This window comes from Marmota monax, unplaced genomic scaffold, assembly GCF_021218885.2.
Source record: "Marmota monax isolate L192 unplaced genomic scaffold, Marmota_monax_Labrador192_F-V1.1 WCK01_AAM20220418_F8-fsc00003, whole genome shotgun sequence".
NCBI classification, from domain to species: domain Eukaryota; kingdom Metazoa; phylum Chordata; class Mammalia; order Rodentia; family Sciuridae; genus Marmota; species Marmota monax.
Window position 1 is genome coordinate 14,754,889 of NW_026694084.1, and position 15,950 is coordinate 14,770,838.

Genomic DNA, 15,950 nt, shown 5'->3' on the forward strand with positions numbered 1-15,950 from the left:
GGGCTTGAAATGGGCTTGGGGAAGAAGTGAGAAACAGAATTATATATCAGGGAGGGACATAAGTAATTCCTGAAATTAACGCCTTCATATTGCATACTTGAAAAGAGTAACTTGAAGGAGAAGAGATATTGGTATAAACAGACAATAGAGTAAGTATATATTCAGCCAGACTAATTATGAAGGAAAGGGTTTGGTGTTGGTTTTCCATTCTCATCACCATGGCCAACAAGGTTACTTAGATGTGCTCATTGTAGATCCTGTATTTTTTTTTTTCTGATCATGATGCTTATCAAACACAGAATCTTTTTTTTGGTTATTGTTACTGTCTTTATTTTAATTAGGTATATATGACAGTAGAATGCTTTTAATTCATTGTACACATTGCAGTACAACTTTACATTTCTATGGTTGTACATTATGTAGCATCATACCATATGTGCAGTCATACATGTACCTAGGGTAATAATGTCTATCTCATGCCACCATCTTTCCTACTCCCATGCCTCCTCCGAACCCCACCCTTCCCTTTGCCCCATAAAAATTCCTGCATTTTTCCCATGCCCCCCCCATTATGGATCAGCATCCACTTATCAGAGAGAACATTCAGCCTTTGGTTTGGGGGATTGGCTTACTTCACTTAGGATGATATTATCCAACTCTATCCATTTACCTGCAAATGCCATAATTATATTCTCTTTTAATGCTGAGTAATATTCCATTGTGTATATATAGCACAGTTTCTTTATCCATTCATCTATAGAACCATGGCTGTACCACCTTTGTTTAAGTTGCAAATGTAGAAGGTCAGTAGAGGACTAGAAAGAAATAAGTTAATTAACTTTATAACATCATCATGTGAAAGCCAGGGCACTAAAATTTATTGGAAAGCCACTGCCATAGTTCTTGAGATAACTGAGGACCTGAAGTCAGTCTTAGGAAAAGCAACACATACCAAGCCAAGTTAGGGAAACACAGGAGCAAAACCAACTGAGGTTACCTGGTTAGCACAGAAGGATGTTTTGGTTTATAAGTGCTTATTATAAATTAATACAAGTAATTGTCTTTAAAAAGTAATTCAGAATTCCTTTTGTAAACTTGGCCCTACCTCAGGAATCCAGTATTAAGATCTCTCAACAGAACATGTCCTAATGCAATAATTCCAATACGCATGATGGCATGGCATGGGTATATGTTTACATAGAAAAGGTTTAAAACACCACAGCTACAAATAGCATGAACAACTAGAAGACATTAAAATGAAGATGAAATGAACACATGGGTTTCTTTTCACAAATTAGGACAAAGTTTGTCCCATTGTTATTTTTGATGGATTTGTGATTTTTGAGATTTTCAGGATTTGGCTATCTTAATATCATCCTTGATATATCTAATAAGATTTGATTGGCTTTTAATAATAACTTTAGCTGTTCCACTAAGGAGTGTTCATTATATTTTCTTAGGATTTTCTGTACAATTTTTCATAAAGTCCTTATCTCCTGCTCTTAGACACAGAACATGTTATTATCTTTTAAAACCTTATATCACATACAACTTTACAGGTTAGAGATTGAAATGCTAACAATAGGATCCCATCCCTGCCACAACTCCAACTCCTAAGTGGCAGGAGAATAAAAACAACTTAAGATGAGGGCTTGGGGAAATGAAAGAATACAACAAACCCCTGTCATGTGTGTCATTAGAGTTATAACAACTATATAAAGAAGTGAAGTGTGCAGTCAAATAGGGTATATTACATATTTCCATTTCTGAACATATGAAAACGTTTTGGAGGAGATAGCATTTTATAATAATAAGAATAAAAAAATATGGTCACATTATTTTATACCATAAGTTGTCAAAGCATATAGATCACCACACTTACTGTGACAATAAAAGATTAAGTCATGTAATTTTTTATTACAATGTGGTTTTTCCTCCCTCCATTTCCCCATAGTTAGCTGATGACACTGTGCAACAAAAATATTTTCTGAAGGCTATGTGACTTATTTCTCTAAAGCAATTGGACATTTAAGTTCTATTTGATTAGTTAATTATTAGTATCAAGAGGGATAGAAAAGAGATGAGAACATGAGAGTTTGAGCCCTGAATTCTATTCACTAGCTGTATCAGTGGGAGAAATCAATCAAACTCGCTGATTTGTCTGCTCTAAATGGTTTTAACAAGTATCCTTTGTACATGGAGTCTTATTTGTGTCATATGATCTCTATCCATACAAATGATCATGATCTTTCAATGCATGATCTGTGATGCCACTAACCCAGACAAAATAAAAAGAAATAAGGTTGTACCTTATTTTTGCATTTATTTACTTCAATTTCATTCAAAAATCAACTACAATTGATACAGAATCAGCCCCTGAGTTTCAGAATGATAACTGGAATAGCCATTTCCATGATTCAGAGGCACCATAGAGATTATTTTCTAGTCATCAAAAATGTATTTTCCCTTTGCTGTAAACTGTAAGGTTGGTTTTGTGGCAGTAATAATTAAAAGCATCCTTAGATTTTACCCTTTTGTACTCAAATAAGTATGTCATTGACCCTAATGGGAGGATATATCTGTAAATATATATACACTCCTGATCAGTTCATTTGAGGTTTTCCTTTCAATCCAACAAATGCACAAAACCTCTGCAGATGCCATTACAGCTAGAGAAGCATTACCAGTGTTAAATGAGACAGTTCCTAAAAGCATATCAAAGGCACTGATTTGTCTGAAATGGTTAGTTTGTTCCACTCATATCCTATCACAATTGGTAGCTGCAGTGTTTATTTGAACTTAAACACTGATTAGGTCTTTTACTATCCCTATTTTTGCAAGCACACACAAAGCTAAATATACCAATCCTCATTAAGTCCAAAGAAACATGCATAGCATGTCAAGCAGTCATTGTTGTTATTACCAATAAACAAAAATGCATATGCTTCCCCAATCTCTGTGCTGAAATGTGCTCTGTGTTTACCAAGCAAGCTAAAGGATAGGGGGGTAAAAAAAAAAAAACCCTCTGGATGAGTGTGTGGACTCCAGCCCAGGGTATGTACCTGGGTCTCAACATCTGTCAGCTTTCTGGTCTGCTCTGCAGTCTGAGTCAGGAGGCTGGTTCCTATCTCGAGCATGGTGGCTGTGTGGTTCTGAACTGCATTCTGCTGTATCTGGGCCATCTCCGACTTCATATTTTCCACGATGTAATTCTCAAGCTGCAAGAGATAAAGGACAAAGTATACTAGATTATAAGCAAAGTTTCCCAGTTGGGGCATGTAATATTTACAATGACAAAACAAGACACAGCTGGCAAACTGGCCATCTGGCAGGGATGTTCTGTGTGTCTGGGAGCTGGAGAAAAAGGAAGCAGAGCACACAGGAATCCAATTGCTAACAAACTCCTAATATACTGATAAATATAAATAATAATCACAATCATAATGGAAATATGCACTTGAACTGTGATTTCCTATTATTGACATGATCTCATTTAACCCTCACAGCAAAGATGTAAACTAGGCACAACAGGCCTCCTTATTCTTTTTATTTTATAGCTGAGGAAACCAAATCAGAGAGAGAACGGGATGGATGAACCCCAGGTCACCCAGATTAGCAAATAGTTTCAGTCTAAATCTTAGTGCTCTGGTCTTCTAGTTATACCATGCTGCCCACTCATCTCAGAGAAATTCAGTCTTCCCCTTCCATTTTTGTAATGATAAATAAAATATCCTACTTCCCTGGGGAAATGGACTAGGAGAGGGAGGAAAGTATATTCCCAAAATGAAAGCCTTTAAGGAATATTAAAACATAGGCAAAGATGTGTCAAATGAGCTGAAGATCCCTAGAGTGAGCTATAATCATTTTCTGTGCTCTTTTGCAAGCTCAAAAATAGGCACTGAAAGTATAGCCCATAAAGCAGCATTTGCCCTACTTGCCTGGGGTAAAATTGGTTCCTTTATGATGCCATCTAAGAGTACACTAAAGTTGTAAAATAAATGGTACCACAGGGGCCAAAGGAATGATTAAGTGAATTACTACAAGGGATCTTGTTAGGCACCTGGGAGAATAAAGTTGAGCACATGCAGGGTTTGAAAAATGCAGAAGTCTGTATCTCCCTGTCAGTACACTTCACTCTCCCCCACCACTGCATGGCGACTGCATTTTATTATCAAATTACACATATGGGGAAATTGCATCCCAGAGAAGTCAGGTCCAAGGCCACACACCACAAAAACAGCCAGACTTGGACCTGAGTGCCGAAGTCCTTAACTCATACCAACACTTTTAACCACTCGATAGCTCTGCCAAGTCGTGCTTAGTGAGCCGGGTTCCAAATCATTAACAGCTACGTGATTTTTTACTGATTTAGTGAACCATAATACATCCACTATTTTATAATCCATAGTAACATTATTATCATGTAATAAATACAATCTAAATGTAAATTCCCCTTTGCGAAATTTTGGCAGTTCACTTTCTAACATCATCTCTCGCTTACTTCTATTTATCAAATATTAATCTGCCCCAACCTAACAAAAATGGAAGCTTCGTATGAAGCTCATATTGTGATACAAAATTGATCAGAAGAAATATCTGAAAATTATCTTAACAAAATGGAAGATCTCTAAACCAAATCTTGACTTCATTCCAATTGAATGAACATACGTAAGCAACATGGGAAGGGTAGAAGAATGAGGGTCCGTCAGAGTAGTAAACATCTATCATTTAGATTCCACATCCCTGTATCCTTTTTCCTAGTGACATCCCTTAACATCTTTAAGGGAAATTATCATTTTTTCTTTTTTCAAAGCAGATGCTTTGGGTAGAGTTGATCCACCCTAACTTTAGAAGAGGGTACATATTTAAGTCTGGCAAAACACAATGTTCTACTCTTACTTAGCAAGTGTGGGTTGTCCAGGAATGGAAAGATATTGTAAGCAAGGCCATTAAATCTTGGTTCTGGCATTTTGTCAAACTAGTTTACACAAGAACTTCCTCTTCCTCTGTGGTTAATAGCGGGTAACATAGATGCTTGATGATGCCCAATTTTGCCACCATAAAAACTAAAGCAAGCCTAAGAATGAAGACAATCCAGAAAAAAAAATAATGAGAAATAGATGATAGATAGTGACCCAGGTGTGATATAGATAACAGGATATCTTTCAAGCACCTGCATCCAGCCATGATGTTTCTAGTCAGGTCTTCCCTTGGACTTGGAGTTGTAAATTGTGTAATCTAAATCTCCCCTGAACCGCCAAGTCTTGCTTTTCCTTCAGTCAAATTTATTTATGTCTTCAACACTGACAAACAAACCAAAAGAATTTTGACTGCTGTATTCAATAGCTGCTTAGCAAAAGAAGCCTCAGGCAGCTAGACATTTGCTGTATGTTCCTTGCTTATTCAGAGAATTTAGGGCTATTTATAAATATGTATATCCTAAGAAATGGTAGACAAGTTTCCATTGAGAAGATGAACCCTGCCATTTACAGTAGACATTTATCAATTACATTGTTCTGCAGCAGGACAGCTAAGCACTGTCCTTTAATAAATAAAAGTGTCACAGTGAATTTAACCTCACATATCCACATGTTACAGCTGCTTTACAGATGAAACAGGCTTAGAAACCACTAAACAACTTGCTCAACAAGAAGCAGGAACTCAACCTCCAAGTTCAAAACCCACTTTCTTAACAACTGACTTACTTAGCCAAGCATCACCTAATTGTGCATTTTATTACATAGCTCCTAACTTTCAGTGTTTGCTAAAACTACACGGGAGCACGTGAGGAGATGTTCAGAATGCATTCAGAGGTACCTACCGTATGCTATACATTTTTAAGGGCATATACTAGGATAGCATGTATTTAGGACAGCTTTCCAAAATAATTCTGATTCAGCCAAAGGATAAATGCTTTTCAAAATGTGCATCATAGAACAACTTCCTATATGAGAACTGTTTGTGAAATGAGTAGTTTTTTGCCAGAATGTAAATTAGCAGGGTTGCTAAGCACATTTCGCCTGATCCATATATATAAACAAGGTTTTTTCAATGAAGACAACAATGTTCAATTTACATCCTAGTACAACCTTCCTGTTTTGTTCACAAAAGGATAAAACTTCTTTAGCACTTATTTAGACCATCAGACTTAACCGTGATGTGTCAGATTTCCTGCTGAAAATAAAATTTCAAAATTATAATTTGATTTTTATGCAGATTTCCCTCCTGAGAAAGAATTTGCAAATCAGTGAGCTCCAATGCATAATTTACTTGACAATTATACATCAATTTTTTTATGCAGTCAGTTGCCAGAGGTCAACATGTTCTGGGTATAAAAACAATCATAAGTCCCCAGCTTCCCAGAGGACACCCTCTGGCATAAGGCGACTACAGCAAGCAACAGTTGCTTTTCAATCCCTGTGACCTGTCAGCTGTTGACCATTCAGTACCACTGTGCTTTTCTTTATAACTATAAAAGTTAAAATAAGCAAAGGAAAATAGCTGTTTCATGTACACATTGATCAAACCACAAAGAGCTTCCCAGTCTGCTGATCCTGCTGTGGAAATAAAGTAGGTCTCCAACCAATCCTAAAATTCTCATTGAAGCTGCCATGAATATAACTCTAGTTAATTATTTTTTAATCAAATGGGGCTGCTTTCTCTAGGAGTACCTGCCTTTTAATGCAAAAGGTAATGGCACACTTAAGTAGCAAGAACCAGATGTAGTTGATTTAAAGGCTGAGCGGGGAGGCAGAAGTCAAATATACAATGTGTGATTAATAAGGAGGGTTGCTTTCATCTTATCTCTAGACATTCCTCTGTAGATGTATAACTGTGAAACCCAACTTGACAGTACCATACCAGCCAGGTCCAGGAAAGATTTGTAACAAATTTGATTGTATTTGTGTATTCCCTAGTGATTTAAAAAATATGTTTGCTGAAAATACGGCTACCTCAAACATCTAATAGGTGTATTTGAAGCTTAGACATTGCTGACCACAAGAGCTGAAGGAGTTAGAAAGTGGGAGGCTTTGAAGCTGAATCATAAAATTTTTTGACAATATTGCTCTGCTCAGTGTCTCACTCCAGAGTTTTATCAGGTATTGGCTAAAGACTCAGAAGGAGATGTAGCATGTGGTTTTAAATGAGATGAAATGATGATTTTTAAGAAAGGAGGTAGTATCACCTCTGTGAAGTGAATGGCTGTTTGCAGAGAGCTTTCCTACACATAATCTGACTTGATGCTCCCACCAGATCTACAAAGGGAGTACTGAGTCCATTATAGTTCAAGAATCAGAGGTCTTATATAACTTGAGATCATGTCTCAGGACATGGTTCCTGCTCTGTTGTTGGACTGGTTGACTGGTGCATTAGCTGAATAATTGGGTGATTTAATTTGTAGTCAGCTCTTGAGAATTCATCTACTTATTCCTTTGAGAGAAACAGGCAATGTCAGAAAGTGATCACCTTCACGCTTCTGGGCTACACAGGTGGATGCGAAGTCAGATGAAGGGCCCAGACCCAGGCATGTGGAGAGTTCACTCTGCTGCACTATTAATACAAAGAATCCTCTTTTTTTTTTAAGTTGTCTTAAGAGGACATTTTTCTTAGCAATGTAAATTTATTTGTTTCTTATAAACAGCACAAAATATAACAAAGGGTGAGGACACACTAAGCCTATACTAAGGCTAAATGGGTACCAGGACTTGCAAATATGTAGTTTGTTGAATCTTTACAACAATCTAGGTGCTATAAATATTGATTTCTTCATTTCACTAATATGGAAATGGAGACTCAGAGAAGATAAGTCAATTGTCTAAGATCCCACAGCAAGTGGGTGGCGGAGCTGGTATGTGCTTTGAAAGAGGCCAGATTGCTAAGCAAGTTGTACTTCATCCAAAAAAGAAAATCACGGTAAAATACCAGCAAACTGCCACCAATATTACAGGCTTATTCTGACAGAAGACAGTATTCAGACAGAATATGAAAAGTGAAAGTGATAGAAACAACAAGGTGAAATTGTTTCAAAGATAATGTTTAAGTTGTTTAGACATTTGTACACTGATGGATGACATAATATCCTGCAAAATGTTTTAGGTAGCGAGAAAGCAAATATCCCATTGACTATGTGACATGCAATATTATAAAATAGAAAAAAGAGTTTTTAAGAAATCAAGATTATCAATCATTTGTAGTTCACTCCTAAATCACTTGTCTCTTGTCTTTTGCTGAATGACTACTAGAGAATAACAAAAAAGATTTTGGGGGAGCTCTCTTACTAGGTTCTCAAAATCCTTTGTGTTTCATGTTCATAGATGGAGACTATCAGACTATGACATGGCCTGCAGGTGAAATATATTCTCTGTCACTTCACTCGAAGAGAATACTTCAAGGAATCTCTCAAACCAGAGCATGTCTGAATACACAAAGAATATAATTTCTCCATGTAATTCTTAAGAAAATAACATTTTAAACCCTATAAAAATTGACAAAGGCATTGTTGGCTTAAAATATGTCATAGATTAAGTAGACCCTCACTGAATGTTGGTGCATGTGGTATTACTCAGGTATGGCAAAATCACCATGAAATAAAGTAAAAGGTTAAATATGGAAAAACAATAAAAAGGTAAAACAATGCAAAAAATGCCTTACATGTTGATGGTTTTATCTAATATCATTGTTTCATAAATCAGTAGTAATATTGAAAATGCAACTCTACCTGGGTTTATGACCTTATAAAAAGAGATGGCTGAGGCCAAGTACATTATTTGCAGGAATTTCTATTCTTAGATCTCCAATATACTGTTTCTTTTACCAAATGGAAAAGTATAAGTGTCTTTTTAGACAATAGATCTAGTTAGCTAACATTTGAAACAGTTTCAGTGCTGGTGTCCATGAAATGGATCTCATCTCTCTTTTTGGTACCTGAAGCCATTAGTAGGAGAGAGAGAGCTAAAAGAGACATTCAAAGTTATAAATGCCAAGAATTTCATTTTATAGACATAGTGATTGAGGTTCAGAGAGGTTATAGAAAGCAAGGTGAAACAGCTAATTAATGCCAGATGCCAGGCTGTGGCCACTCAGAGTGTGGAAACTCAGACTCACAGCAGCAGGCTGAGCCAACGGAAAGCTGCCAATACTGTTGGCCAGCCTTGCATTTCTTATCCAATTCCCTGGTTCCTGCTACTTGCTTAATTTCTACTGGCTCCTGATTTGGAGATCCCCTTTCACAATACCAGTTCATGCTTCATCAGTTTTAGGGACCCAGATTTCCCTCTCTGGACTCAGCTTACTAGCATTAATACCTCTAGCTGCCCCTCAGTCACTGAGTTTCAGAAACCCCTTGATTTCATTCTTTTTTCATATGCATCACTCCAACAAGTGGCAAAAAGCATGACCAAACTCCTAAGTTATTCCAGGCTTTCTACACCCCATGTAGGCTCAGTGTAATCTAGGCATGCATGTAAGAAATGCACACTGTGACCTGAACCTGGTGCCAGATACTACACGATCAAGACGTTTTGAGTTTACTAGGAAATAGCTGTGCACCGATGGATGGATCATCTTACTAGAGTAGGTGAATGTGATGGAGTATACCTCCAACTGTCTATATTTCTTTCCATATTCTTTTCTCTGCTGAATAGGGAAACACTCACAATTACTGATGTTAAAAATGTGAGCAGACATTGGTTTTATCACCTACATACGCGTCCCAGCAACACCTCTGCTGAAGCATAAGGAGAAACTGTGAAGGGCATCCCAGAATTTCCTAGATGAACAAACTCCCTTGCAATCATTTTTCTTGGCCATGACTCTTTCAAGATGACATTTTTGTGGCTGCTGAAAGTTGCCAGAGTCATACGCAGTGCCCTAGAGCTGGGCGAAGACCCAGAAAAGTCATTCTCTCTTTGTATAAACAAATGAAAGGTTGCCAGTGCCAAAACATATTTTACTAGCCTGGCATCTCTCTTCTATATCCACCTTCTCACACCAGGAAAGTGTAACCATCATGAACTCTTAAGAACATTTCTTTCTGTTCAATTTTTCTCTTTGCATAATTTTAAAGGTGGATGATATAGGAAAAGTACATTCAGCCAGGAGTCAGGATATAGATAATGCAGGAATAATCATAGATTTACACCATGAACTTGAGTAAATCATTTACATAAGGTTGGTCTAAAGTCTTCATCCATGAAATAAAAGAGACTGGGTTAGATTATTTCTAAGAACTCTTGAAGCTTTCAAATTCCTTGATTTGAAACTTCCTTTATTAAGTAATATAGGCTATAAGATTTAAATCTTAAATTTTTATAGAAAATTGAAATATGAATGTATATAACATACATATCCTTAATGGCAGTAAGGAAACATTGATACCAAAAACACAATAGAAAAGTCCTGGCTCAAGTCTCTAAAGCAGGCACATCTGTTTTAAGATAAAGAGCTAGCATCTGTGAATCGCTTCATTCCAGGCACCATTCTGTCAAAAATATATTCTTCATCTTTCTTCAGTCTTCTTTCCATGTTTCTTTTTTCCATGAATATCACCACTGCCACCTATACATTCATCCAAGTCATAGGGAGTCATCTTGACAATTCTTCTAGAACCTTCCTTTCCTGCATCCAATCAACACCAGATTGGGTTGCTTCTACTTCTTGAGGTTTGCCTAGGTCTCTTCCTCTGCCTTTCCCCCTCTTTCAACCATATTCCTTTATCCTCACAGCCAATGACTAAGGTCAGACTCATAACTTTTCTTTTTGGATTTGTTAATGGCCCCATAACTGGTCTCCTGACTCCTGCCTTGCTCCCTCCAACCCCTCATCCATAACCTAGCTAGAGGGATCTATCTAAAATACAAACTTGGCCTTCTTATCCCATTTTTAAAACTTTTCCAGTGGTTTCCACTACCTGTGCTTCAAGACATAATCCCTTAATTAGCATAGAAAATTCTTGGCAACCTGTACTCTGCTTCTCTACTCTGTGCTCTAGAAACACCAAATTCCCAAGTTATTTGTATTTAGCCAAAAACGAATTGCTAATTGCCAATTGCTCAGTACTCATTTTATACATGACTTTGCTCTGATGAAAATGTTTCTTGCCCACCTTATTCTCCCTTTTCTGGGGCTAAGTTCTATTTTTAAAAACTTAGTTCAAGCTTCCTCCTGTCAGAAGCCTTTTATGAATCCTCTCTCTGCAATGCCTTTCTTCTGTATTCTAGAACATCCTGTGCCTCTTTTTATTTTTTTTTCTTCTTTTATAACCGCATTGCCTATCACTTCAGTCCACCATTAGTTCTTTTAGGGTGAACACTGTCCATTCAACTTGGCACCCCGTCCTCCACGGAAAATCTAATTAAGCTTCTCCAGAGACCCCCTACCATAACTGTTCTTAGACTATCAACAAGAACTTCTGCAACAGGGTTTATAGGCCTGAGGTGTACTGCAGAGGCAGGATGCAATAAGAAATACTAAACTGAGGCCTCCTCAGAGGCCTTTGCATTTCAGATCTTGTGGAGCAAGCAGGCAGGAGGGAAGAGGAGGAGAACTCTCCCTGTCCTGGCCCTTGATTTTGTATCCAGACCCAGGTTCCACTGTTCTGGAAAAAGCTACTTTTATGTGAACTTCTACAGACTGTGAGCCTCTGAGCCCCTCCCATTACACACTGGGTATAAAGTTCTAAAGTTTTCTGAACTTGGGGTTCAGAGGGGTGATTTGATAGAGGCGAAAAGCCCCCCTTTTGGAACCTGACTGCAGCCAGTAAACCTACTTCCTGCTATTCCTTGGTGTCGAGCCTGGTCTGTCCTACTTCACTATCACTGCCTGGCACACAGTGGGTCCTCAATACAAACTAGATAAATAAACTAATGCATAAAGTAGTGCGTTTTTACATGAAAATACCAATTGATTTTGTAAATAAGAAATATCATAATAGCAATTATTACCAATCCAATGGCAATGAGACTATACAAATGGTACAAAACTACCTAGGCCTAAATCAAGTATCCTCACATTTTGGATCATATAATGTCATTGTCTTACTGTGATCTTCTCCATTTCTCTTCTCAATCGTCTCAATGTAGAGAAAGTCTTTAAATTAAGTGAAATTCAGGGAAAACATGCAAAACTAACTGTGTAGTAATCACTGCACCATACAGAAAAAGCAAAAGAATGAGTAAAACTCAACCCTGTTGGTCAAAACTAATTATAACGTAAGTGTCTTGCATTTGGAATGAAGGTACAAATGTCCATCCTGCCTGATGGGATAGGATAAAAGAAGGAATCACCCTCTAAATGAAGGACTCAAGGAAGTCTTCCCAGAGGCAGTCCCAAATGTGTATGGAAGAGAGGGCAAACACTTCTTATGTCTCCCTTAATATCAAAAAATTAGGCCTGGGAAACTTGGGGGGGTGGGGGGGGTAAGAAAGGACAATTAAAAAGGACCCAAGGAACTGCACTAGCTTGGACAAGATGGTTGTGCCCTCCTGGAATGTGTTTCTCAGGAAATCAAAAGATAACTCAGTCAGAAGCAAGGGCATATCACTGAGACCACACACAGAGGGCAAAGGCATGATGATGTTGATGTCTTAATATGAGATCCACGTACAAAGTTCAAGAAAATAATTTCTGTGCACTTTACTGTATTTCTAAACATACCAAGCATAAAGTTCAATTGTTTAATAATATATATAAGCTTGCACGCTGTTTATGTATATATGCATGCATATATACCCCATACCTACATATGCATATATGTGTGATAACCCCAGATTCCCAACCTAGGAGGGGCAGGTGACACATCCATATTTTGTGGATCTCTTGATTTCATTGCAGTTTATTAAAAATCCTCATTTTTTCTGAACAGTTTTTTTTAACAACTACATACAATAATATTTAATTACTGTAGAAACTGCCTACTTAAATATCATGGGAAGCTCCAGTATTCTGCCTAACAACCTAGAAATCTTATTCCCAAATTCCAACTTTAAATTTTGATGACAGAAAAATGGAAGAATCACAAAGCAACTTGATAGACACTGTTTTTATAACAATAAAAATGATCTTTTAAAACCAAACAAGATATTATTTCAAACAGAAAATTGTAACGATGCCTGCCTCTCATTTAAAACTTTTCAGCTTCTTGCTTATCTTGCTTATGCAACTTAACCTGGTGCATGCCACTCAAAATATATTCTGGTTCACTTAAAAAAAGTTCTGACATTTGAACTACAGACCACCCTAGCAGACAGTAGGTTGTGGGGATCCATGGGATAGAAGAGACTCTCTGTGGGATAATTTGTCTAAGAAGCATCTTCTGCAAACTACATTTTTCCCTCCAATAACAAATGACAATGATGCAAACAAATAGCATATGATGGCGAGCTTTTAAAGGAAACTTTCTGTATTAAATAAAACACTGCAGGACGGATTGTAAAATTCAAATACTCAGCAGATGAAGTAAGATACTTAATAAAAGAATTTCAAAAGCCTTAATAATTAAGGGATTTGTAGATTTTTCAGTAATATCATTACTAGGTAAAACATTGCCATCAGTTTAACCTGGTATTTCACATGAAATTGTTACCATGCCTTCCTTGAACTTGCAAGACATCAGCACTTAAAATCCAATATTATTCTTAAAAAAAAACTCCGTTTAACATGCTGACTTTAGGGCTGTTTCCTTGCCCTTCATGAAAAGAAGAATCTTTTCTTGAAATAAAGCTCTATTTGTCATCTTTCTCTTCTATGATATCTCTTAGGTTTACAGGAATTTGAAATTTATTTCTTCTGCTTAAGCACACAAAACAAATAGCAAAAATGTATGTGTGTGTGTGTGTTTGTGTGTGTGCGTGCATGCTCGTGTACATGCATGCATGCTCTTTCTCTTACAATATGGGATTACTCAGTAGAATGTACAATATGTACAGGCATAAAACTATCAGTGTCATTGTATGATAAACATTCAATGCATTATGTGTGAGGTCCAGTGAATTTTTCCTGAACAATATTCTTGAGTAGTTCTTACTTAAATTAGCCTTGGCAGAATTACTAGGAAGGAAATAGTCATTCAAAGCTTAAGAAAGGGATCATGATTGCTCACATCTCATAAATGAGACAAAATCCCTAATGAGACAAAATCACTTTGTTCACAGTGCTTTAAATTGTTTCTTCTTCCACCACAACCATTGTTTCTTCTTCCACCACGAGCTCCTGGTGTCCTGGTGATACTTGATACACCTCACATGTTATTGGACAGGAGTGCAAGTTACCATTGTCGTGAATTAGTCTCTCTGAAAGTTAACTACCTACCATAGGAGAATAAAGCCAAGCATGAGCAACTGCAAACACCTGCTCCCATTACTCCATGTGCTGCCAGAGTACTATCACTCTAGAAAATTTTATGCTTTCTGTAAAAGTCAGTTTTAAAGACTCATTAAACTAGTTTGGGAGTGGTAGGTCATCTCCCAGAGTTCTTCCTGATTTAGTTCCCATCCTCAACAAGCTGTAAGCAATTGAAAAACCTTACATTCTTCATTAATATTTATACGATTGTTTTAATTCATTGTAACATCTAAATCCTGGATTCTTAGAAACAATTTTTAAATCACATAAAATTAATAATACATTAATATGGTGCTACCACATATATGGAACAGATGTCACACTTTGACACATGTGCTTTAGATAGGTATATACCCTCAATGATATGCCATTCTATCTTAGTGTGTTTCCACATTTACAAAAACATTACCTTATGACATGGCTTCAGCTCTGTTATTTTAAACTGATATTATATTTTTGAGATTTAAACACATTAGCAGTGTGGCTTTATTATGAATTTCACAAGTTAGGTTTAGGAAGTCTAAAAACTTATAAAATATTCTTGTACCCTAAGTCCTGACTTTCTCTGGAGAAGAGTACAAAGTCTATCAGACTCTTGCTATCCTAAATTCTAGCTCAGATGCAAGAAGGAACCGATTATTTCTCAGATTCTCACAAAACCCCGGGGGGGGGGGGTTCTTCACTAAGGAGCTGAAAGAAAGCTGTGTGATGAATCTCCCCCCATTTAAAGGCTGTATCTCAAGAATTCAAATGAATAATTTTTTATTTTTGGCAAATAGCTATTTCCCAGAGAGAGCAATTAGGGGGTTGAGAAAGAAAAGGAAACAAGTTACCAGAACTAAAAATTGATTCTATAGTTCTTCTCAAACATAAATTACTACACTAAGAGTTTAAAATAACCAAGACCACAGTTACAAAGATAGCCCTCCCAACTTCTTAGGCAGCCTTCCATTGAAAAGACTCTGTAGTCCAGATTTTAAGGTACAAAATGACTAAAAAATGCTAGTTTTCCACGGCTTAAAAAAAAAACCCTTCTGCTCAACATAATAAGCAGTATACAACATGATATATTTAGTATGTTCTCAATTATGGTAAGTGTATACAGACCCACATTTATGTGCCATGGAAAAAGAAACACTGAATTGTGAACAGTGCCTATCTCTGGCTGATGGAAGTACAGGTGAATTATATTTTCTCCTTGAAATGGTTTGGCATTTTTCACTGTAAGAAAGTGAGAATTTAATTTTTTTATTAATAAAAAAAGAACGAGAGAAAGAAATGTGCTTAGAGTGCATTCATTCGTGGTGGGAAAGTTATGAACATCTGGCAGAGTTTAGGGGTGGGCCTAGGCAGAACAATTCCAGAAAATGGTTGCTATTGTCCCTAGATGTAACCCACTAACCCAGAAGTTTCCCTCCTCTCTTGCCACCTTTCAACATCCCCCATGGCAATACCTGGACTTCATGGAAGTAAAAAAAAAAAAAAATAGCAGAATCAGCTACAGGTGGTGTCTACCAAAGGGGAAGCTGCCATTGTTTACTGAACCCTTCCTGTGGGTCAGTCAATGAACTAAGGTCTTAGATGCAGATGGAGTATGTGTAGTAGGTATG

The 15,950-nt window shown here is 37.1% G+C and overlaps 1 protein-coding gene across 5 annotated transcripts in view; it reads right to left on the reverse strand.

Moving 5' to 3' along the window:
- Positions 1–15,950, reverse strand: part of Angpt1 (angiopoietin 1) — a 236,205-nt gene that overhangs the window by 97,442 nt on the left and 122,813 nt on the right. For all 5 annotated transcript variants that reach the window (XM_046464877.2, XM_046464876.2, XM_046464875.2 and 2 more), the window contains one exon: positions 3,063–3,218. In XM_046464877.2, the coding sequence (XP_046320833.1) occupies positions 3,063–3,218 (156 nt within the window). The remainder of the gene's footprint in view (positions 1–3,062; positions 3,219–15,950) is intronic.